Source organism: Panthera tigris, chromosome E2 (genome assembly GCF_018350195.1).
Source record: "Panthera tigris isolate Pti1 chromosome E2, P.tigris_Pti1_mat1.1, whole genome shotgun sequence".
NCBI classification, from domain to species: domain Eukaryota; kingdom Metazoa; phylum Chordata; class Mammalia; order Carnivora; family Felidae; genus Panthera; species Panthera tigris.
Window position 1 is genome coordinate 13621203 of NC_056674.1, and position 22425 is coordinate 13643627.

General features: G+C 59.0%; 2 protein-coding genes across 4 annotated transcripts; one reads left to right on the forward strand and one right to left on the reverse strand.

The window, feature by feature from the left end:
* The first annotated feature begins 1634 nt into the window (after window positions 1-1634).
* Window positions 1635-3924, forward strand: B3GNT8 (UDP-GlcNAc:betaGal beta-1,3-N-acetylglucosaminyltransferase 8). The gene is made up of 2 exons (XM_042970617.1): window positions 1635-1765; window positions 2127-3924. The coding sequence occupies exon 2, from the start codon at window positions 2159-2161 to the stop codon at window positions 3350-3352; it is 1194 nt and encodes a 397-aa protein (XP_042826551.1). The 5' UTR covers window positions 1635-1765; window positions 2127-2158; the 3' UTR covers window positions 3353-3924.
* A 19-nt stretch (window positions 3925-3943) lies between these two features.
* BCKDHA (branched chain keto acid dehydrogenase E1 subunit alpha) lies at window positions 3944-22247 on the reverse strand. Of its 3 annotated transcripts, none has more exons than XM_007086585.2 (9): window positions 22132-22247; window positions 14496-14678; window positions 14303-14389; window positions 10427-10535; window positions 7731-7892; window positions 5908-6114; window positions 5567-5708; window positions 5190-5361; window positions 3944-4483 (listed from the first exon to the last, which is right to left on the reverse strand). In XM_007086585.2, the coding sequence occupies exons 1-9, from the start codon at window positions 22237-22239 to the stop codon at window positions 4313-4315; spliced, it is 1341 nt and encodes a 446-aa protein (XP_007086647.1). In that variant the 5' UTR covers window positions 22240-22247; the 3' UTR covers window positions 3944-4312. The 3 variants fall into 3 exon arrangements, with proteins under 3 accessions (XP_007086647.1, XP_042826549.1, XP_042826548.1); XM_042970615.1 differs by lacking the exon at window positions 22132-22247 and adding an exon at window positions 21306-21410; XM_042970614.1 differs by lacking the exon at window positions 22132-22247 and adding an exon at window positions 21014-21253.
* Window positions 22248-22425: the final 178 nt, after the last annotated feature.

Here is a 22425-nt window from a genome sequence, read left to right on the forward strand (position 1 = left end):
TGAGGGAGGTTGGTGTTGGACCGGGCTGCTCATGGTTGACCTGCAACCTCCCCCCAGAACTGTGTTCCACAGGAAGGCAGCTCTTCACTCTCCACGATGGACTTTCGATGGACTTTCCCTGTTCCAGTTCCATAACAACCAACGCTGTACCCGGAGATTTCCAATCACCCCCCAGGAGGAGCAACGTCAGCCCTGGTGGCGGGACCTCTCACCCCTGGGAGAAGCTAGATTCTTCTCCCAGCCCCGCGTGGGGGTGGGGGTGGGGGAGGCCTGCTGGGGAGACCCTTCCAGGGCGCTCAGGGCCCTGCCCCCGGCTGTCTTCTCCCACTCTGGCTTTCATTGCATCAACACTCGGCACTTCCTCTGTGCGCTTGGCCTCCGGCGGCTCCCGCGGGCTCCATTACTCAGACTTAGGGGGAGGCGATCAGCTCCGGACAGATCCGCTGCTGCTGACAGGGTGCCGAGGAGGAGACATCAGAGGGTCCTCCCAATCCAGGGTGGAGTGAAGGGGGTCAGGCCAGGCTCAGAGGGGTCCTCGGTGCCACCCAAGGTTCCAGGAGGTCTGGGCTAAGGAGACCTCGTCTGCCGGCCTCCCCAGACAGCTGCAGCAGCCCCAACAGCAGAGGCCCCGGGAGGGCAGGGACGTAAACACAGGCAGACACCCTCTCCTGTCCCGGGGGGCCGGATGTGAGTGTTCCTGGAGTCACGGTGCAGCTGTGGGTGGGGCTGGAGTGGGGAATGGGGGAGGGATGGATCCCGCCCCCGTGAGGCAGACCCGAGGCACCAAAGGGGTGGAGGAGGTGCCGGGGCAGCTCAGCTCCGGGGCCCCGGGGGCCCTCACCCCACCCTCCACTGGCCTCTAGCTTGGCTCCCCCTTCACCCACCCCTTCCCTTTCCATCAGGTCCCCTCCTGCTCCTCCCTAGCTCCCTTCTCCACCTCTCCCCGGGCTCTGGCTGTCCGCAGGCGTCCTCTTCTTGGTCCCACCCCAGGGTCCTCCATCTGCCTCTGCTCTCTCCCTTCCCGCCAGGGGCACCTGGCTACCCTGTACCTCACTCCCGGTCTCCACGTCCCTCCCCTGCCTCTCCCCTTGCAGTCCTCTGCTCTTTGCCTCCCCCTCCATCTCTCCTTTCTCTTCCCCCGCCTGCCCCGGAGGTCTCCCCCATCCCTCCTCCTCCACCAACCCGGCCCATTCCCCATCCCCACCCTGACTCCGGTGGCCACAACACACCCCATCTCTGGCACGGCCGGCCCATCCCCTCAGCACGGCCCGCCGCCTCTGCGGCCGGGCGCCAGCCGCCCGCCTCCCCTCCCAGCTCTGCCACTTTGGGACTCTTGCCTGTCCCTGGGCCATCTCGGCACTACCCAGCTCAAGCTCAGGCCTGGCCCTCAGCCTCACCCCCTACCCCCAGACTCTCCCAGGCCCCTGGCTCTCCCTGCCTGGCCTCGCCAGGTCCCCCATCTGTGTCTTTGGCCACCCTGAACCTTTCCGCTGTCTCACCAGAAAACCAGCCCCAACACGCCAGAGCCCCATCCCTCAGGTCGGCCTCCTGCCCTCCCTTCCCCTCCCCTCCTCTCCTCCCTCGGCCCCGCCCCAGCCCCTCCCGGCCCCTGGGGCCCTGAGGCCTCCCTCCCCGCCTCTCCGGACTGGCTGGGCTGGGCTCAGACGGCTGCACCGCAGGTTGGCGAGAGCCGAGCCGAAGGGAGGGAGCGAGGGAGGGCCTGAGCTGAGGCCCGGACCGGCGCAGGCGGGAGCTGGACCCAGAGGTAAAAGGTCGCTGGCTCCCCTTCCCTGGGGTGGGGAATGTTAGGGTGAGGGAGGCTGGCTTTCCAGAAGGTGGAAGGGCTGACCCCGTGATTCTGGCGCCTGATGAGTGGACCAAGGGGGGCTGGAAAGGCCAAGTCCCCAATCCCCCAGTGCGGGGGGGGGGGGGGGGGGGGGCTGCCTGCAGGTCGGTGGAAGGGGCTGGGCTCAGGGGAAAGAGCAGGGTGTCAGAACGAATGGGAACTGGATTCCAAGGTCAGAAATAGGGAAGAGGTGGGCGGGTTCAGGGTCTGGGGCTGAGGGGAGCGGGCACAGGGGCTGGCAGGGACCGACCCCCCCCACGCAACCGTGGCTCCTCTGCAGCTCCCGCGGCCGCCCCTTCCCTGGGCTGGGTCATGCGCTGCCCCAAGTGCCTTCTCTGCCTGTCAGCGCTGCTCACGCTCCTGGGCCTCAAGGTGTACATCGAGTGGACATCTGAGTCTTGGCTAAGCAAGGCCTACCGGGGACCCCAGGGCACCCCAATGGGCCCCACACCAGCCAGCCCCGAGCCCACCCTGCCGGCTAACCTCTCTGCCCGTCTGGGCCAGACCAGCCCGCTGCTCTCTGCATACTGGAACCAGCAGCAGTGGCGCCTGGGGTCCCTGCCCAGTGGGGACAGCGCTGAGGCAGGGGGCTGCCGGGCTTGGGGGGCTGCCGCTGCTGCAGAGATCCCAGACTTCGCCTCCTACCCCAAGAACCTCCGCCGCTTCTTGCTGTCGGCGGCCTGCCGGAATTTCCCACAGTGGCTGCCTAGAAGTGGTGGCGGCCAAGTGGCCGACTGCTCAGGTACGGACGTCCCCTACCTTCTGTTGGCCATCAAGTCGGAACCAGGGCGCTTTGCAGAGCGACAGGCCGTGAGGGAGACGTGGGGCAGTCCGGTTCCTGGGGTCCGGCTGCTCTTCCTGCTCGGGTCACCAGAGGGTGAGAGGGGGCCTGACCTAAGCTCCCTGGTGGCCTGGGAGAGTCGCCGCTACAGTGACCTGCTACTCTGGGACTTCCTCGACGTCCCCTTCAATCGGACGCTCAAAGATTTGCTGCTGCTGGCCTGGCTGGACCGACACTGCCCGGGCGTGAGCTTCGTCCTGCAGGCTCAGGATGACGCCTTCGTGCACACACGGGCCCTTCTGGACCACCTGCGGGCCCTGCCCCCTAGATGGGCCCGAAGCCTCTACCTGGGTGAGGTCTTTACCCAGGCCAGACCCCTGCGGAAGCCCAGAGGCCCCTTCTACGTGCCTAGATCCTTCTTTAAAGGTGAATACCCGGCCTATGCCAGTGGCGGTGGCTATGTCATTGCCGGGCGCCTGGCACCCTGGCTGCTGCGGGCAGCGGCCCGTGTGGCCCCCTTCCCCTTCGACGATGTCTACACCGGCCTGTGCTTCCGGGCCCTGGGCCTGGCACCAAGGGACCACAAAGGCTTCCTCACAGCCTGGCCAGCAGACCGCACTGCTGAAGCCTGTGCTCTCCGGGACCTGCTGCTGGTGCGGCCCCTCAGCCCCCAGGGTAGCATTCGGCTCTGGAAACAGCTGCAGGAGCCTCAGCTCCAGTGCTGAGCCTGGCGGAGCTGAGGAGAGGAGGGCAGCACAGACCTGGCGGCACCTCGGTGCCTGTCTCTCACTCAGCTCTCCTTCTGGGCCTCAGCGTGAAGGAGGAATTCTAGAACCGTGACTGCCTGAGCCCCTCCTAGGTCCTCCCGGGCCAGGGGACGGGGCAGCCGGAGGGAACAGACTGTTTGTGTCTACTTTTTGTGTTTGAAAAACACGCACTCCCCACTCTGAGGCCTGGAGTGGTCTTTGCGCCTGTGGGGCCCCAGAGCAGTCGACAGAGCAGAGCCCAGCTGCTCCCCGGCATTCACACTGGACCCCTCCCCACCCTTACTGGGCAGGGCCAGCTCTGCCAGCCTCATGGTCACTTTGCTGAACAGCAGTCTTGTTCCATCTAGGGGAGAACAAGAGACCATCTCTGGAGGACCCCACCCCCACCCTGTCTGCGGATACGGACCCTCCGCTTGCTAAAGTTTCCGGGGGAAGTAGATATCTCAACAGCCTGGCCTTCTTTATCTAGAGTGGAGAAACAAGGTCCCAAACTAGTCATGCTGGGCTCTCCTCCCACCTCCCAAACTCCAGGAAACAGACCAGCAGTGGCACAGAGCCAAACACAGAGAGTTTATTGGCCACCTGCTGACCACCTCTCACTTTGAGGGAGTGACTTCCACAGGCTGACCCGCCACGCCCACCCCAGAGGGGCTTCTAGTCCTGGAGGCGTCCTGGCCCAGCCCCTGGGAGAAGGCACTGTAACAGGCGGGGAGGGGGCTGACGGAGCCCCCCCCACCCCCACCCAGGGTAACAGCCTGGAGGAGTGGAGATGGTTGGCTGGAGTCCTGGCCCCAGTATTTCAGAGGGGGCTGGCTGGGGAAGCAGGGTGGCATCCTGCAGCTCCCTGGGCACCCCCCAGAATGGGGCTGCCCCTCGGGGGAGTTGAGGTGGGTGGGGGTGGGCTGGGGCAAGCGGGCCTCACTTCTCGAAGTGGTCCAGGGGGTAGTGCTCGCCGTAGGCCTGGAGGTGCCGGGCCAGGGACTCCTGCTGCTTGCGAAGCTGGGCCGGCATCTCCTGGTACACGTCAGAGAAGAGCAGGTTGGGGTTGGGCTTCGGCTTCCGCTCCGCCTGCTCAAAGGCCTCCATCACCTGTGGAGGGATGTGGGACAGTAGACAGGCAGCCGGCTCCCCACCCCCCACCTGTGGGACCCCATTGAGGGGTCAACCCCCCTGAGCCGCTGCCTTCCCATCTGGACGACGGAGGAGATGAAGACCCAACAGTGCTAAGAACCAGCAGCCAGATCAACATCCCCCAACCCCGGCCTCCCCTCCCCGGCAAGACCAGGCGCTGCACAAAGTACAGGAATCGGTTCAGCCTCTCGGCACAGGCAGAACCAGGCAGTAGGCAGCTCAGAGGGGAGGGAACCGAGGCATGGAGAAGGGTACGCCACGACGATGTCCTCAGGGCCCGGGCCAGGGTCTGCCCTTACCACTGGGCACACAGCCCTGGCTCCAGACACCCAGGCCGAGGAGGGCGGCACTTGGACCCGAGTGGGACGCTCACAGTGCACATGGATTAAGTCACCTAATCTTAATCACCCTCTGACAGCGACACCCCAGTGTCGCTCTTCAGATAGGAGGGCACGGAGGGCAGGCATCATACCAAGGACACAGCAGAAACGCATGTGCCCAGGCAGCCTGACGCCACAGGCCACGCTTAGAGACATCCCTGGAGCTGTCCCCAAGTCTCCCAGTTCAATGTCCCCCAAACCCAGCCTCTCCATCCCTCCAGAGTTCTTCACCCAGGCACCACCCCCGCACCGGGGCCTGGGTTCCAACAGAGGGGGGTCCCCACCTTCTTGCGGGACTGCTTTCTCCAGGCCTTCTCCTGCTCGTCGTCCCACCAGCCTCGGCCCTGCAGGTAGTGCCGCAGCCGGGAGATGGGGTGGTCCTGCTTGTCCCAGTAATTGACCTCGTCCACCGAGCGGTAGGCCGAGCTGTCGTCACTGGTGCTGTGGTGCCCGATCCTGCCAGCGGGAGGGAGCCCAGGGTCAGGTTGAAGCCCCCCGGTGTGGGTTCAGGAGGGAGGGGGGCGGACTAGGGGAGAAGGGCCGGCACTGGAACAAAGGCAAGGACGGGGAGCCAGTGCGGGGGATGGGGTCATGCTCTGGGGACAGTGACCAGTGCAGGGCAGATGCTGTCAAGGCAGCGAGGAGGACAGGAGGCAGGCACCTGTAGGTCATGGCCTCAATGAGGAAGGGCTGGTTCTCAGCCACGGCCCGCCGCCGGGCCTCCTTGGTGGCGTTGTACACGGCAAACACATCGTTGCCGTCCACGCGGATGGACATGATGCCGTAGCCCGGGCCTCGAGCAGCTGTAGGGACAGAGGCAGGTCAGGCCCCAGGGCTCAGATGAACAGAGTGGGGAGGGGGAAGGAAGGAGAGGGGAGCAAGCAAAGCAGCGTCCCTGCGACCACCCTTGTGCCAGACTCCACAGGGAAAGGACTGGGCAGAGCGGGGCGGGGGGAGGGGGGAGCATGAGAGCAGGTGGGGGCGCAGCTCACAGGCCCATACCGATGCCGTCCCCGCGGTACTGCTCAGAGGTGGGCGTGGAGATGGCATAGCCGTTGTTCCGGCAGAAGAAGATGACCGGGCACTCGAGGGTGGCGGCGAAGTTGAAGCCGGCGTGGGCATCCCCCTCGCTGGCCGCCCCCTCCCCGAAGTAACAGATGACCACTCTGTTGGCGTTGGCACGCTTGGCCGCATAGGCCGCCCCCACCGCTGCAGGGGGAGAGGGGGCTGAGCAGGGGCAGAGCCACACACTCCCCCCACCAGGCTCTGGCCTCTCAGCCGATGGCCGCTCTGTCCTTCCACTTGGGCGGCCTCCTCTCTGACTCCTAGCTGTGCCATTACCCACACCACTGCCCCCTTCAAAACACAGCTAGAATCTGACCCCTTCCCACCTGTTCAGGGCAGAATGCCCACCCAGTCACCTCTTGCAGCCTCCCAGCAGCCTCCTCACTGGCGCCCCCACCCCACGGCTGGCTCCCACCTGCTCCCCTGGGGCAGCCAGAGGTCAGGTAAAATGTGAACCAGGCTGACATTCCACCCCAGCGACTCTCGCCCTGCCCCCTGCGGCTCCCCTTCCGCTCCAGGCAAAAGTCAAGGCCCAGATTCCCCTGGATCTGCACCCTCCCCGCAGCTCCCCAGCCCCTGCAGACCTCTCTTACACCTGCCCCACAAGCAAGCAGGCCGTCCAGCAGGCACTTGCCTCAAGATCCCACATGGCTCCCTTCCCCCTACCCCCACCGCAGTCTGTGCTGAAATGTCACCTCTGATGCAACCCAGGCCTTCCTCCCTCACACCTACTCCCTCTGGCTTTAGTTGTCCCTGCGGGACTCCTCACCCGATGCACTTCTCGTGCCACTCCTTCATGCTTCCTGTTTGTCTCCTTTCCTCTACCCTGGTGTCAGCCCCAGCGGGACTGGGGTTTCTGTCTCTGGCTCACTGTGCCTAGAATGGTGCCCACGGAGCAGAGACTTCCTACGTGTGGCCGCTGGGCGGCTTAACAGTACTCAAATGGAAGGTAAGGGCCAGGGCCCAGCCTGACGGAAACCCTGCCCACCTGGAGGGAACGTGCCACCTCCTCTCACAGAGCCACTCTGCCCACTTCCCACCCGCGCTCCTCACACAGAGCACCAGGACCCAACACATCTGGACGGGTCTGCCAACCAGCCCACTGCTAAGCCCCACCGACACACCAACGCGTGTATCTTGGCCACCGCGGAGCAGAGAGCCGCGGCCTAGCCTGGCCCTCGGCCAGACTGTAGGGTCCAGAGGGCAGGGAGCGAGGCTGGGTCCCATGGTCTCTGTGCTGTGTGGGTGCAGGCCTGGCCCCTGAGGGGTCTGCTTCTCAGCTGTCACCTTTGACAAAAGCAACTCGGACCACTCTAGGCACCATGGGCCTCCAGAGTAAGCTTCAGGAGAGTCAGGCTCGGAGGACTGAGGCAGAGCAGGGCTGGGGTCAAGAACCCAGCTCTGGCGCCACAGATCCCCACTCGGAGTCCCTGCTCTTCTCGCCACCTGCCAGATGACGCTTTGGCAGGAAGCTGGTGCCCACTCAGTCACACAGTGTTGTTTGTTGCTGAGCGGACAAACGGGACAGGCACACGTTTGGGGAATCAAGAGGGTGGTGGCCATGCCAGCTCAAACCTGCCAAACTGGAGCCCTCCTCTGAAGACAACCAGATGAAGAGTATCTGGAAAGTCTGCAGCCCGGACCAGCGCTCCGACCCCAGCACCAACCGGAAGGACGCCCACGAGGGCTGCAGAAGGGCTGGGGCTTGCACAGGGGTCCGACGCTGGTCTGCGCGTACCAGGCCCGGGCCAAGTCCTCACCCTGCGGGATCTGCGTGGCCAGCGGAGAGGAGATGGTGACGAAGTGGCGCTCCTTGCAGCCATAGTGCACGGGCATCTGGCGCCCCTTGCCCAGGTCGCTCGCGTTGCCATAGCACTGGGCCATGAACAGCTCCAGGGGGTAGTCCCGGTACATTAGCACACCTGGCGAGGAGGAGGCCGTGTGAGCCTGCAGGCGGGTGGGGGGCAGACCGGCCCTTCCTGCCCGGGCTCCTGCTCCCTATAAAGACAGTCAGGGAAATGGATTCAAGCAGGGGAGGCAGAGTCGAATGCTCAGGGGGACCAGGCAGGTGAGCGGACAAAAAAGCACAGGCCTGTCCCAAAAGGGAGGCCACTGTTCTGACCATCTGACTACTGCTCAGGGAAGCCAGATGGCCCAGTTCTTCAAAAGAAGGCAAAATCTGGCTTACTTTTATTTTTTTTTTAAAGAGAAACTACCTGATTTTTATGTTTCAACTAATAAAATTACTTCATAAATTGTCATATGAACCAAATAATACTATTTGTCACACTAGGTCACAACTTCTGAACTAAAGAGCCAATACTCAAACATGTTTACGGCTGTAAAATCCTTTCTTCCAACAAAACCTCACCACCAAACGGAACCGCTCTGGGTGAAGGGGGCCTTGACTGCTAACTCAGAGGACAGGAGCGGGTGGAGATGGCCCTGGGATGAGCAACGACCCACTCTGGCGCCTGAAAAGGGGAATGACTGTCACACCCACACCTGAGGGGCAGCCCTGGGGATCAAGGACCTCCCTGGAAGCACCCAGAACCTGAGCATTACAGAGTAGAGGTGGTACATGCATTTCCGAATCTTTTTCTTTACTGCAGAACCCTTTCTTCGTCTGACAACTTACTGGGGATCACATACCACGGGAGTCACATTTTGTGCAGCGTTAAGCACACCTTCCCCAAATAACTGCCACGTGAATATAATATTTGGTGCCAAGTGCCTTTATTCGGAGCACTTTTCAGACATTAACTTGATCGATCCTCACGACAACCCTCCGAGGGAAGTGGGATTATTCTCCCCATTTACAGATGAGGACACTGAGGTAGGCAGAGCTCCCATAACCGGCGGGCTGGAGCGCTAGTATGGCACATGGCTCACACTTCAGCACGGAGCCTGAGGAAGGGCGGCGGGGGGCTTGTCTGTTTATCTGCTAACGGGGAGCCACCGCCGAGACACGGTGAGTGTGGCCCGGACAACCAGCTCTGCAAGTACGCCCCCCAAAATGAGAGTTGGGGTGAGGGTATTTGGGAAGACTTCAGCCTTCACCTTTCACGTAACTGGATGTGGGATTCTGTCACACAACACAAATTCACACGCAGGGTGGCCACGCTGTACCTAAAACAGATCAAAGCGGAGGCGCTCCGCTGAAGCAGAGAAAGGGGGCTGTGTGTGGCGGGGGGCTTCCCCACAGCGTGGTCCAGGGTCCACAGTCCACCCCGGGAGCACCCGCGGTCTGGGGCAGGAGCCGGCGGGAAGTGCGAATCCAGATTCCTGGGCCCAGGTGGTTCCGCACCAGGAAACCCCAGGTCCAGTGGCAGTTACTGCGCTAGACGGACACGTGCCGCCTCTAAGATCCTTTTTATGAGCCCGGTGCCACGGTCCGCACACCACACGCACCCTTGGTTTATACCAGACAGCCCTGCGTGGGAAGCACCACGGGGGGGGGGGGGGGCAGCGCCGGGGCGGAGGAGCGAGGGCTGACTCCGGGAGACCCCTGCTCCCCTCAGGGGGCGTGTGGCCTGGGCACGGGGACTCAGCCTCTTCGGCTTCCTACGCCCTGGCACAGACAGGAAACACGGCTGCCGGGGGACTCCTTCCTGCAGTGGGGTCGGGGCAGGTGAAATGAGGTCGAGCCTCCACTGCTTCCCACACGTGGAACAGCACCTCGGCCTTTAAGGCCCCAGTGAGTGTCAGCTATTGTTCTGAGCATCCTCGTCCACCTGGAGGTGGGGACCGAGAGAGGCGGGACCCGGTGCAGGTCTGTGTGGCTCCCTCCCCACTGAGCACGCACCCCCTGCCGCTGTCCAGGCGGGACCTTCCTCAGGGGCCTCACCCCGTGAGGGTGCTTCACAACCTCATCTCTCCGCTCCTTCCGTCCTGTCACTCACTCGCTCAGAAGGACGCCAGCTCCCGGCTGGCACTTCCAGGCCCTCCCATCTGCTCTGCTCCCTGAAGGACACAGAGCCTGGAGAGGCCAAGAGAGTCCCGTGCTACGGACAGGGGTCCCTGTGCGTGCCCACCTGTAGCCAGGCCGCCCTCACTGCACACTGCGTGTATCCCTCAGGGCAGGGGCGGCAGTACCGTCATTAACTCCACGTTGGAGACCAGAAAATGGAGGCTCCCAGAAGAGAAGCAACTTGCCCCAAATCTGCTAGCTGGTAACCTGCAGAGCACGGAGCGGTCGGGAGCACGGGCTCTTCACTACAACACTGCCCGGACTCCAGACAGCCCCACAAACTCCTGCCCCTGGCTTGGCTCATTCCTGCTCCGAAAGCTCTTCCTCCGGCTCCTTAGACCTCCCTGGCATCACGCTGCTTCTGGAAGAGCACACAGGGTAGCTAACGTGGGCCTCGCCTTCCCACCGGGAGGGACTGGGCCTGACTCGCCTCCATGGGGACCACAGACCCAGGGCCCCAGCATCTGCTCCGCAGGGCAGACATACCTGCCTCCCGGTACTGGCCAAACACCAGGTCCGTGCTGTCCAGCGCTGCCGCGCTCCCCACATGTGTCCCCTCCTCGCCATAGTTGGTCATGTAGAAGGAGATCCGGCCCTGGGGGTGCAGGAGGGCCCGGAGGCCCGGGCTCAGTTATGCTGGGCAATGACAGGGAACCATCCAGATAACTGACCAACTTCTGGAGACTTCATTAATCACCACACACTTCCTGGGCCAGGACAGGTCGGAGTTCCTGTCTTCCTGGAGGGACTGCCAGACTGCTTGAAGCCAGAGCAACAGGGCCATGCGATAGGAGGCCAAGCCGGTTGTCTGGCTCACCAGAGGGGCCTCAGGGTCAAATGCCTGAGCCGAGCAAAGGTGAGGTTTCCAGGCAGAGGCAACAGTAAAGGCCATGAGGCCAGAATGGCTGGGGCATAAAGTGGGAGGGGTGGGGACAGACCAACAGGGAGAGGCAGTGCCCAGGACCATAGTGAATGATCTGCATCCTGGACTTTACCCTGAGAACTGTACCCACGGTTCTTCTCAAGGGAGCAACATTTTAGAAAGGTCTCTCTGGCTGCCATGTGGAAAACGGATGGTGGAGACAGGACGGAGTGCAGCCAGCCAGGCCAGAAGGGGCAGTGGCCCGGGAGGGGCAGGGGGCAGGCAGAGGAGCTGCTGGGCGAGCCTTAAGAAGCAGAGTCAGAGTGCCAGGGAGCGGCAGACCCTACAGGCTGGCCACACCGATGCCCTGGCCGGCTCCTTTCTCCTGGGCCCCCCAATCCTAGAGCCTGGAAAAGCCAGGTTCCCAATCTCCCCTACAGAGGTGACCACGGGACACAGATCTAGCCAGAGACTTAAGGAGAAGTCTGCTTTTGCTTTCTCGACAAAAGGGCCCACGGGAGCTAGAGCCAGGCCTTCTTCCCGCCCTGCACACGGCCATGAGGCCAGACCTGTGGCAGCCGTCTTGCGAAAATGAGGCAATAAGTGCGGAATGAAAGCCAACTCGCCCACGATGGGGGAGCAGAAAGGTAGGAAGTCTGGCTTCCTGACACGGTGCTGAGCAGCAGAATGGATTTCTAGGGTAAATGAGACAGGAGAAAGTGATGGCGGGGTGGAGAGAAAGGAGCAGGGATGAGATGCAGGTCTCTGGTTTGGGCAAACGGTGGGTGGCGGCAACCTCCACTGAGAAATGGCCTGAGGGAGGAAGATGCCAAGGTCATGTCTGGACAGGCTGAATTTGGTATGGGACATCCCAGGCAAGAAGCCAAGTAGATCTGGGGCTACGAGGTAGAGTCTGGCTGGCGATCTGGGGCACCCCTGGCACACAGACAGAACTGAGCTCCCCAGGACCACGTGTAAAGTGAAAGAGCTCACGCCGGGACGCGAGGGACGGCCACCGCCCAGTCCTCATGCGTTCTGCAGGCCTGGCTTCCTGTCATGGCGGGAGAATAGATGAATAGTGCTAGTGCTTTCTTCTAAGTGGGGAGCCAATTAAAAGTTAATGGGCCTCCCAGAGCCAAGTGGGCAGATGCTGGGTGCTGAAGGCCTGGGAGGGCTGTCAAGGGTGGTGTGGGGGGGGAGCCTGCGCACCCTCCCATCCAGGAAAACAGGGCCTGGCGAGTGGCAGAGGTCGCTGGTTGCCTACCCAGTATCCTATCCCTCTTCCTGTTTGTTAACAGAGATCTCATTCCACAGGCAGCAACCGCCCAGATGAAGAGACCACAGTGCGGCCTCCTTGCAGCTGAGAGCAACCTATGCAGTGTCAGATGCTACTGGGTGGGGCTGCCTGCAAAGTTCTAGAAAGGTGGGTATGGGAAGACAGCTGAGATACGCCACGTCTGACCTGTCACTTTCCTTCCACTTCCTGTCTAGAACGAGGTGGGATGGAGGGAGCTCCAGTGGCTACTTGGATCATGAAGGGCCCTAGAAGCCAAAGCTGGGTATCCAGTGACATCATGGTGCCACCATACCAGCCCCAGACCACCTGTTTTTAGACTTCTTTGATGCAAGATGGAAAACCTAGCAATCTGTTTAAACTACTGCATTTGTTTTTGTTGGGACTGGGGTGGGAGGGGCCTGGGGAGGTCTGGTACTTACAGCTCAACGGAAGCCTAGCTAGCACAAGCTGAGCCTTGACGGGTGAGTTGATCTTACTGAGGCCTTCTCTGTGGCAGTCAATGGCCAAGGGGCTTTATGCGCTGGGCCTCACAGAAGTGAGGATTGATAGCCCCAACCTCGCCATCCCCCCTTTTTAATATACTGAAGAAACTAAGGCAAAGACAAGAAAAATCTCCTGCCTAAAGTCACACCTTTGATTGGACCCACACCCACTGGATTCCAAAGCCCCTGTTTATGTAGCCCACACAGGCATGAAGGGACCCAGGCACACTGAGGCAGGGGAGGGATGGCCTGGCCCGGCAGTAAGGCTGTGGAGAGGGGAGCAGAGAGGGAGCGAGGCCACAGTGGAACAGGAAGGGCCAGACCTGACCCTGTCAGGCCAGACCTGACACAGTGGAACAGGAAGGGCTGGGGGAGCCCAGGGAAGTTTCTGGGCAGGTTTCAGGGCAAAGGTACTTACTACTCTGCCTTGGAGAACCCATACCCAGTGCCCTGTGAGTGGGAGAGTGGGAGAGTCTGCTCGGTCCTGTCCTACAGAACAGTGGGCCTTATGCTTTAGTCCACAGGGGGATGGCCTGGGGGCTTAACATAAATGCAGGCTCTCAAGCCCACCCCTACCCCTGACCCAGCACAAAGGCCCACCACCCACCATTCTTCTCCCCCTTTCCAACAGGAACCCCAGAGCCCTGGGAAGGACGGATTCCACTGCTCTCTTCACTTGGTTCCTGGGGATGAGAGCATGGTCCTCCTGGCTGGGGACTGGTTGAAGGCAGGGTCTGTGACCAAAGCCCGGACAGTGAGCATTGGCCCTGGACTTTTGCTGGAACATTAGGGAGCAGACACTCTCTTTCCACTGCTCAGCAAAGAGGATAATCATTGGGAGGCTGACAGGGTTATGATAAACAGGGTTATGATATACGATAAAGCTAATATTTACTGAGTGCTGGCTGAAGGACAGTTTCACTCTTTTTAAGGCCATGACATGTGCCACTGTCAATCCTTAAGCCAATGGCATGAAGTAAGTACAGACGAGAAAACTGAAGACCTGACAGATTAAGCAACTTTGCCAGGGCCGCAGAGCCACAGAGTGACAGATGAAGACGTTGGTTGCACAGTCCTGCTCCAGAGCCCACCCCCTGATCCCTTCTCTGCCACTTCTCCTCAAGCCTAAACCTTCAGAAACGACTGCTGCCTAATAATGAAGGAAGCCAGGGTGAAAGAGAGTAGAAAAGACACTGGGAGAAAAGAAATGGGTCTGAGAACATCGAGACCCCTGGATCCAGCTGTGCCTGAAACCGGACCTTCTGAACTTGGAAATTATTTGAGTCAATAAATTGCCTCTTTGTTAACACTGCTTTGATTGGGTCTCTGCCCACTGACACAAACACTGCTGAGGCTCACGGCACATCTGACACAGGCAAACCAGGAAGCACAGAGGGTCACCCTGTTTCTCAGGGCTGTGAGCTCCCAAGGGGAAGGCCCATCAGGTACTCTCTGCCTGTACTCTCTTGGCACAGCCAGGCCACCAGCCAGGTGCACAGGAGGTATTTTTAGTGATCTGGTCCATCCTTCTGCCCGTGGGCAGTACCCTTCCCACACTCTCCCTCCAGAACACCAAGAGAGAACCCCAACAACTTTAAGGATTCCAAGACAAAGGATCTCCATTCTACCCTCTCCTCCTTGGGAGTTATCTTCTGGCCCGAACACAGGCAGGGCGACCTCAGGTAATTCCAAGCCTCCCTCCCCAGCCTGTCTCCACGCACCTGCCGCTGGGACTCGTAGAGGATGCGGTCCATGGTGTTGAGCAGAGTCATGCTCTTGTAGAACTTGAGCACCGTCTCCTGGGGCAGCTGCAGGTGGAGGCACAGACAGATGTAGGCCAGGTGGGACCAGAGAGGAGATGGACAAGGGGTCTGGGTGTGGGAGGCACAGGGTGGGAAGGAGGGGGCCTCTCACGTGGGGATCCTCGCTGGGGTTGATGATCTGGCCCTGCCGGTCCATGACGCGATAGACGGGGATCCCAGAGATGACATTGGGCTGGATGAATTCTAGCTTGTCTACAAACTCCGCCGAGGCCCCGGGGAACTGGGGCTTGTCATCCAGGGATGGAAAGTGCTGCTGCTCCTGCCTCCGGGGGTGCTGGGGAGAGAGGAGGGTGAGGGTGAGGGTGAGGGTGAGGGTGAGGGTGAGGGTGGGGAGACCCATGTCAGGAGCAGCAGAGGTTCCCCTGGCTCAACCTCATAGAGGCAGGCAGTATGGGCAGGCCCCAGAGGACCCTGAGGCCTGATGCACAGGGTACAGATCCCAGCTCTGCCACTTTCTCGATGTATGACCTTGGGCAAGTTACTAGAACTTCTTTATGTCTCAGTGCCTCATCTGTAAAACTGGGGCGAAAATAACATCTAACCCACAGGGTAGTTGTAAACACTAAATGGTCCAATAAAGTAGCAGGCCGATCAAGAACTGGCAGCTGTTACATCAGAGGCCCAGACGCTTCACCCTGGCATTCAAGGCCTCCCCAGTCTGGCCAGATATACCCTCTCTCAATCTCCCACCGCCATCTCAGGCATCGCAGGCACACCCTCCCCCAGCACCCTCGAATCAGCCAGACAGGCTCTTCGCTGACCCTGTACAAGCAGGCAGCCACCCAGAATTGAGTAAGTCTGTGAGCTCTGAAGTGTCAGCCTGCCTGGGTTCAAACCCTTTGCTGGGTGACCACAGGAAAGCGACTTCCCTTTTGCACCTCTCTCCCTTCCCATCTGTAAAAGGGAGGCGACCTCACAGACATGTCGTGAGGCTCAGGTGAGATCATGCACATGAAACAGTACTTGCATACTTGTAAGTCGTACAGCAAACACTCAGACAAGTATGGATTATCACTTCGACCACCACATGACTACACTTGGCTCTTTACTAGAATGTCGCCCCACCCCCGCCGCCGGCCAACTTCCATGCTTCAGTGGCCTCTCCATTCCAGTCCTAACCCCCACCCTCCAGGCCCAGACTGACTCATTCAACAAATATTTGAGCACCTGCTTTGTTCCAAGCCCCGTGCTAGGTTTGGGGGACCTTAGAGAAGTCAGACATCTGTCACTGCTGCCCAGCAGGGAAGACAGCTGCTGAACAAGTACAGCTGAGGCTGAGTCGTATTCGCCCAGGAGAAGCAGAATGGAAAGGAGCCAGGCTTCTCTGAGGAAGCAGCATGAAAGCAGGAGAGCTGGAGGACAGCTAGGAGTCAGGGCAAGAGCACCAGAGGCCGGGGGCACAGAACACGCAAAAGGCAGGACGTGAGGGATGGCATGTCACTTGCATGTCGCTTGCAGAACCTAGAAGGAGTTCAGAGTGGCTGGTGGGGGGCATACCACCTCCTCAGCGGGCTGGGAAAGCCCTGGAAAAGGCCATGAGAAGCCTCAGGCACTGCAGGGTGAGAGCCCACCCCACTTGTCAGCTCTGGAGCTGGGCAGCCGTGAACTGGTCTCTCGTCTTGGTGCTGCTCCCCTTTCTCAAGCACCTGCGGGCTGCCAGCTGAGCTCTGTGCCCACAATCTCACTGAGCCCTCAGCGCATGTCTGAGGCAGAGACTCTCTGCCGTGGCCCTTGAGGACTGAGGAAGCGGAGATACTGAAGGAGGTAAAATCACCTGCACCAGAGCTAAAAGTGGGTAAGTCAAGACTGGGCTTCCATCCCAGGCGGGGCAGGCATTCAGACCCCCAAGCCACGCTCCTAACCCAACAGCCACAGCTGACCCGGTTTCCACCATCTACAGCTCACTTCCCGTGACCGCTAGCGATTGTGGCTTCACCTCCAAGAGGAGCCAGACAAGAATGACCCAGTTTGCCATGCGCTGGATCTCACACGTGTGCACCCAAGTGTGTCCCCCACTCCTCCTCCTCTAATTGCGGAGAAGCATCCAAGGATCCAGCGGGGGAGCGTGAGCACCAGTGCATTTATCTGCATTTATGGTTGTGAGGAAATAGAGGAAATTACACTCTCAACGGCAGGGCAGGTCCAGGCCTGCCAACAGCATGGCAGACTTCCCCTCCGCTCGCAGGGGAAGCGGCTGAGCGCTTGCAGCCCGGGCGTCCCCCTGCTGAGCACCCACGGCCGGACCTCTCCGTCCACCCAGAGGATCAACTGTCTGCCTCCCACACAAATCACAAACTCCCGGAGGGCGGGGAGCGTGTCTGGGTTGGTTTACACAGCAGGCACTCAACAGGCCATTATTGAAGGGACGGATGAATGAGCGGTTAAGTTCACGGGCTTTGGAGGCTGACCGACCTGGGTGCCGGTATCTTAGCTTGCCCAGTGGCTCTACGCAAAACACACTGTCCCTGCGAGGTTCCTCATCTGTAAGAAGGCTGCATGGGGCTGTTGTGAAAAGTTCCTGAGACACACAAAGGGCTCAGCACAGGCCTGGGACACATTATGAGCTTGGTAGAAAGGGAAAAAACCCAAATCTGACAGGTAGGAAACGGGGAACACAAAGTGGCTGGCACTTTGGGAAGAGCTGGAGCAAAGGATGGGCAGCACCGCGAACAGAACCATAGCAGAAGACAGACCACGGAAGACGAGGGCTTTAGGTGAGGGGCCCACAGGGGGCAGAGGACAGGGTTACAGGCTGAGAACAGACTGGGCTGTTAGGACAGGACTCTGCCTGCCTCCAGAGGCTGGAGAGCCGCCATCAGGGCACCCCGGCGCACCCCCGCTCTGGACTGGGGCCTTGTGGGCTTGGGGGAGGGGGACCTTCCTTCCTGGGCCCGAGGAGATGCTGGAGTACCTACCCCAGGGTTACCGAGCTGACTGGGTGAGAGGCCAGCCACAAGGAAATGCAATCCATGGGAGGGGTGGTAAAACGCCAGAGGAAGGATGTGACTCCACCTACTTTTTCCTCAGATTTTGGCGGGGGCAGGGGTGGGTTTGTGCCGGTGGCCAGTAACTGACAATGGCAGAGGCTACCAAGCCTTGCTGCCACATCCCCTCCCACCACACTGGAAACAGGCCAGCTCTGGGTGGTCCGGTCTGCCCTGCAGGTACTGGGGTGCCCCCATGGAGCCACTCCCTCTGGCACCAAGGCTAAGGTTAAGACTCCCAGCGGAGTAGACTGCTGCCTCCTGGCTGTGTACCTAAAGCTCCCTGAGCCTGTTTCCTCCTCCATGAACAGTGGGATGAGTAACTATCTCAAGGGTCACCAGGAGGATTAAACGAGTCAATGTGTGCGGAGTGTTCAGCCCAGTGCCCGGGACATAACGAACACTCAGCAATTACGAGCAGCTAACAAGCATACCTGATGATCGCTATTGTCCAGCAGGTAGCTACCAAATAGTCCACGCGGGGCCCTGTACAGGCTGGAGATGAGAGAGTGAGATGGGTGACAACACTGAACACACAGGTGACAACTGGGGGCAGGACAGACTGGTGGTCAGCCACACGGCAGGGTAGCATGAGGGCCTCTCTCCCTTTCCGGCAGCGTCACCTTGGCTCCCTGAACCTGCGTCCCCTTGTGGAAATGACAAGAATTACTACCACAGGTCTGGGGTGACGTGGGTACAGAGCACCCGCTATGGCTCTAGGGGGAACTTTTGCTACCAGCATCAGAGGGCACATGAGGAAAAGCTTTCTGGAGAAGGGGAGTCACGCCATCCTGCTGGACCAGCAGGGGTGAGCCAGGCAGAGGCTAGGGGGAGGAAGGCGTCAGTCCCCGGGAACTACCAAGGCTGAGGCAAGAGGGGAGAGCCTGGCAGTGTGGGACCCTGGGGACCAGTAAGGCTGCAGCACGTTAATAACAGTAACTCGTTAGTAACAACAGCTAAGTCGGGGCCACACAAAACACTTCCTGGTGCCTATATGCTCTCTGCACCCGGTGAGGCAGGCACTATTGTCTCACCTCAGTACAACAGGGGTGGCCCTGAGGCTCAGGGGGGTTAAGTGACTCGTCTAAGGGCAGGGAGATCGTGAGGGGTGATGTCAGCATGCAAAGCCAGCCAGCCTGACTACAGCTGCCTGAGGAGGCTGGAGAGAAAGGTGGGGTCCAGCCGTGGAAGGTTTTGTGGATGGTGCCGGTTAACCGAGTCCTCTGTATCAAGGGAGCCAGGGCCCCCCCAAACCCAGGGGCTTTAGCAGCACTATGCCCCCCGAGGCACTGCAAGTGGAAGGCCCTGAGGGAGGCCAACCTTTCCTGACCATACCAGATTCACTGTCCCTGGAGAAAAATTACAGCCCCCATTTCCTGAGACCTTACTGAGTGCTTGGGAAATGTGGTAACTGCTTCCTAGGAACCATTTCCTTTCACCTTCCCATCTCTCTGAGGGAAGTACTGCCGCTGCCCCATTTTACAGGTGGACACTGGTGTTGGGGCCAGGAAAGCTTCTCCGAGCAAGTGGCCTGTCAGCCGACATCAAAGGACCATAGTCCTACAAAGGCCTTCGGGTGGAAGGAGCTCATCCACAGGAGGGAAAAAGGGCCAGTGGGGCTGAGGCGCAGGGAGGGAAGGGCACGGGGGGCTGAGGCTGGCGCCTCCACACCAGCATCTCACCAGACCCAAGGGCCCCAGGCAGAAGCTGGGGACACGTGCCAAGACCAGATGGAGCAGGATACTGCAAGACTTAAACCGAAGCCCAATCGCTTCTCCTGGCAGCCTGGCACTGTGAGGAGAAACGGGGCTTTAGAGTCCTGAACTCCAAGTTCAGACCTCACCCCGTGAGCCTCAGTTTCCCCACTCATGTCAGGAGAAAACGACCAATACCTTGGCATGTGACTGTATTACATATAATAACGGTGTGAGTTTGGTAGTGTAAACCACGAAGGGCTTCCTGATGTGAAAAAAGAATCCGGGGGCGGGGGGGGGAAGCTCAAGACACTAGCCAAGAGGGAGATGGACCCATACGGTTAGAAGACCAGTAATGACCATCTCCATTCATGCCTCAACACACACTGGGCACCGCCACTTGGAGATACTGCACAGGGCACTAGAGCACTGGAGTCCCCAACAGGCTGCCCCCGGACAGCGGGGTCAGAGAAACAACATCCCTGACAATTCACACAGACTGAGCTCAAGGTGCCCCCTGACTTCCAAGAGTAGAGACTCCAGTCACCCCACTTGCTATGCTCAGAGAAGTGAAATGACTTGGACAGGGTCCCACTTGCTTCTTGGGGTGGTGGCTGAGAAACCAACTCAGGACTCCCTGACAATTAAGTTGCCTCTCTCCTCTTTTCCCTGAGCACTAAAACACCGGCTATCAACTGCAGGGGGAAGGGAGGGAGAATCAGGCAGACACCTCCCGAGCAACGGGGTGTTCAGTCAAGAACATGGTGAAAGGAGAGGCAAGAAGGCAGAGATGGAAGTCAGGCAGCCCCAGCCTTCCTCCCAACCCAGCCTGCCCCACGACCCATCCATCCACTACAACACAGCCTTTCAACCTTCCCCCAAACCACTATCCCTGGGATCTGCCTTGATCCGCAAAGACTGCACCACCCAAGATGGCAGCCACCAGCCACGTGTGGCTATTTAGACTGATGAAAATTAAATGAAAACTTCAGTTCCTGAGCCATACTAACCACGTTCTGAGTGCTCAGTAGCCATGTGTAGCCAGCAGCTACTGTACTGAACAGCATAGATCTAGAACGCGGTCATCATCGCAAAATGTTCTAGTGGGCAGCTCCGGGTCTACAATTTTCCTTAACTAAATGCTCCTACTCCTTCCCTCCACTCAAAAAAGGCTCCTTTTTATTCTTAGAAAGAAAAAAAAAGCAAGCGGGAGAAATAAAAGTGGGGGAGAACAAACAGGAACTCTAAAAGCGTCCGACTCTTGGTTTCCGCTCAGGTCACGATATCACGGTTTGTGGGTTCGAGCCCCGCATCAGGCTCCACACTGACGGTATGGGAGCCTGTCTGGGGTTCTCTCTCTCCCTCTCTGCCCCTCCCCTGCTCCCACTCTCTCTCTCAAAATGAAAATAAACTTAAAAAAAAAAAGTAGGTACTCTGAAAGAGCTGCTCCAAAAAAATTCCCCATCCTATTATACCCCCACAAAATAAAGAAGGGGAATCAAGAGAGAAAGGTAGCAGGGAGACTGAGCCTGGAAGGAAGAAGATTTAATCAGCCATAAATGACCTTTCCCTACTTTCTGCCCCAGTCCTCCCCACTGCCAGCCAATGGACTATTTGGACTGAGATCAGCCCTGCAGATCTGATTGCTCAGGAAAAAAAAAAAAAAAAAAAAAGGCCACAAAGAATAGCCCAAAGGCAGGAGGCTGCCCCACCCCCAGCCTGCTCCAGCAGCCCTTTCAGAATTACCTGCTTCAAGTGACTCCATTTCCAGTCTATGTCCCCTCCCCTCACCCCTGGCCCATCCTCTTCACCCTCCTCCTACCTGAAGGGTCTTCCCACAGATTTTATCTTCCTTTACTAAAGGATTAGGGATCAGGGGGTCAGACCCAACCCCACAAGATCTTGATAGATTTCCCTCCAAGGGCCCTCACCAATCCAGGTCCTCTCAAGGTCACCTCCTTTCTTCTCCTGGTCGCCAAGGTCAGTTTCTGTCCCTTCCCTCCACCCTCACTTTCCACAGTGACCAACATTGCTATTGCCCTTATCAAATACCAGGTTCAGGTCTTAGCACTTGACACATTTGAATTTTACTACAACCCTATGAGGTGGTCACTGTTAGCATTTTAGAAAGGCGGAAATGCATCCCCTTGGAGAGATCCAGAGGAGCAGTCCTTTGCCCAAGACCACACAGCTGGAAAGGTGTGATTAGGAATATGAACTCACTTTCTGAAACATTACTCTCCTATCTGTGAAATTTTAGTTCATGGCTCTTCCGCAGCCCAATGCCTCTCTCCCTCTAAACGGGCTTCCAGCTAGATTTCTGCTGTGTGAACTTACTATCAGCAGCATCAACCCAAAGGGATTCTAACCCTTTTGAAAAGAATTGAGGCATTTCTCAAGTGCGACTCAGAAACGTGGGCAAGGCGGTGCCCTGTCTGGATCTCTCTCCCTCCTCTTCTCCCTTAGTTAATCCGGCAAAATTTTATTGATCGCCTGGTCTCCTGTGTTGAGTGACAAAAACGGACAAGGTTCCTGTTCTGGCATTAGATCGAGGACACAGGATCAAAAGACTTTGTTACGCAATTCATTCTAAAATCAGAACAGTAGTAAAGGAACAGGGAAATGAAGAGTACTATAAAAGCCCACGCTGGGGGACCTGATCTCTTTCCTCCTTTTGGAAGGGGGAGGGGGATCCTTACCGAGAAGAAAGTGTCTTCCTCGGGCAGTTTCACTCTCTAATGCCTGCGAAGAAACGTCTCGCCTTCCTCCCGTGCCCCTCCAAGCGGCCTCCGGTGGGGATGGGTGGCAACTAATGAGGAACCCACTCCCTCTCTCCAAGTTGTCTCCCTTCCTCGGGGCCCACAATGGAGCTGCCTCGCTTCTCCTATCCTGAGGAAGTTGTTCCCGAGTGTCCTCTCCGAGTAGTTCCAGACCTTTTCCATTCTGTGACAGCCCTTCCTTCGCTCCCTGCACAGACCTGACACCCTAAAATCGGCGTTGACATCCCTACTCTCACTTGGGGAAAGCTCCCAGTGCCCCGGGAACTCACATATCTAGCCAGCCCCCGAGCACCAAGCCGCCGCAGGAGCAGGACGCCAGCCTGGCCCAAGCCTCGACCCGAGCCCCGGAGCTTCGCCGCAGCAGCCGCCACCGCCATCTTCGCTAACAACTCCTCAGCGATCCGCCCCTCTCCCCTCCTAGACTGAGGCTGCCCCTTTATGAACCTGATTCAAATGTTAGCCTCATCCTCCCAAGAAGCCACAACCTACTAGTTCTTCGGCCTCTTGGACACGGGCATGAGTGGACAAAACAATCTAGCTTGCCAAAAGTACTCTTATAGCCT

What these genes read in the sequence shown, in the direction of transcription:
- B3GNT8 (XM_042970617.1), top strand. Translation starts at nt 2,159, where the DNA reads ATGCGCTGCCCCAAGTGCCTTCTCTGCCTGTCAGCGCTGCTCACGCTC.
- BCKDHA (XM_007086585.2), bottom strand. Translation starts at nt 22,239, where the DNA reads ATGGCGGTGGCGGCTGCTGCGGCGAAGCTCCGGGGCTCGGGTCGAGGC. An exon ending in TCTACGAGTCCCAGCGGCAG is followed by an intron (nt 10,536 to 14,302) that starts GTGCGTGGAGAC and finishes CTGCACCCCCAG; the next exon opens with GGCCGGATCTCCTTCTACAT. An exon ending in ATTGAGGCCATGACCTACAG is followed by an intron (nt 5,362 to 5,566) that starts GTGCCTGCCTCC and finishes TCCCGCTGGCAG; the next exon opens with GATCGGGCACCACAGCACCA.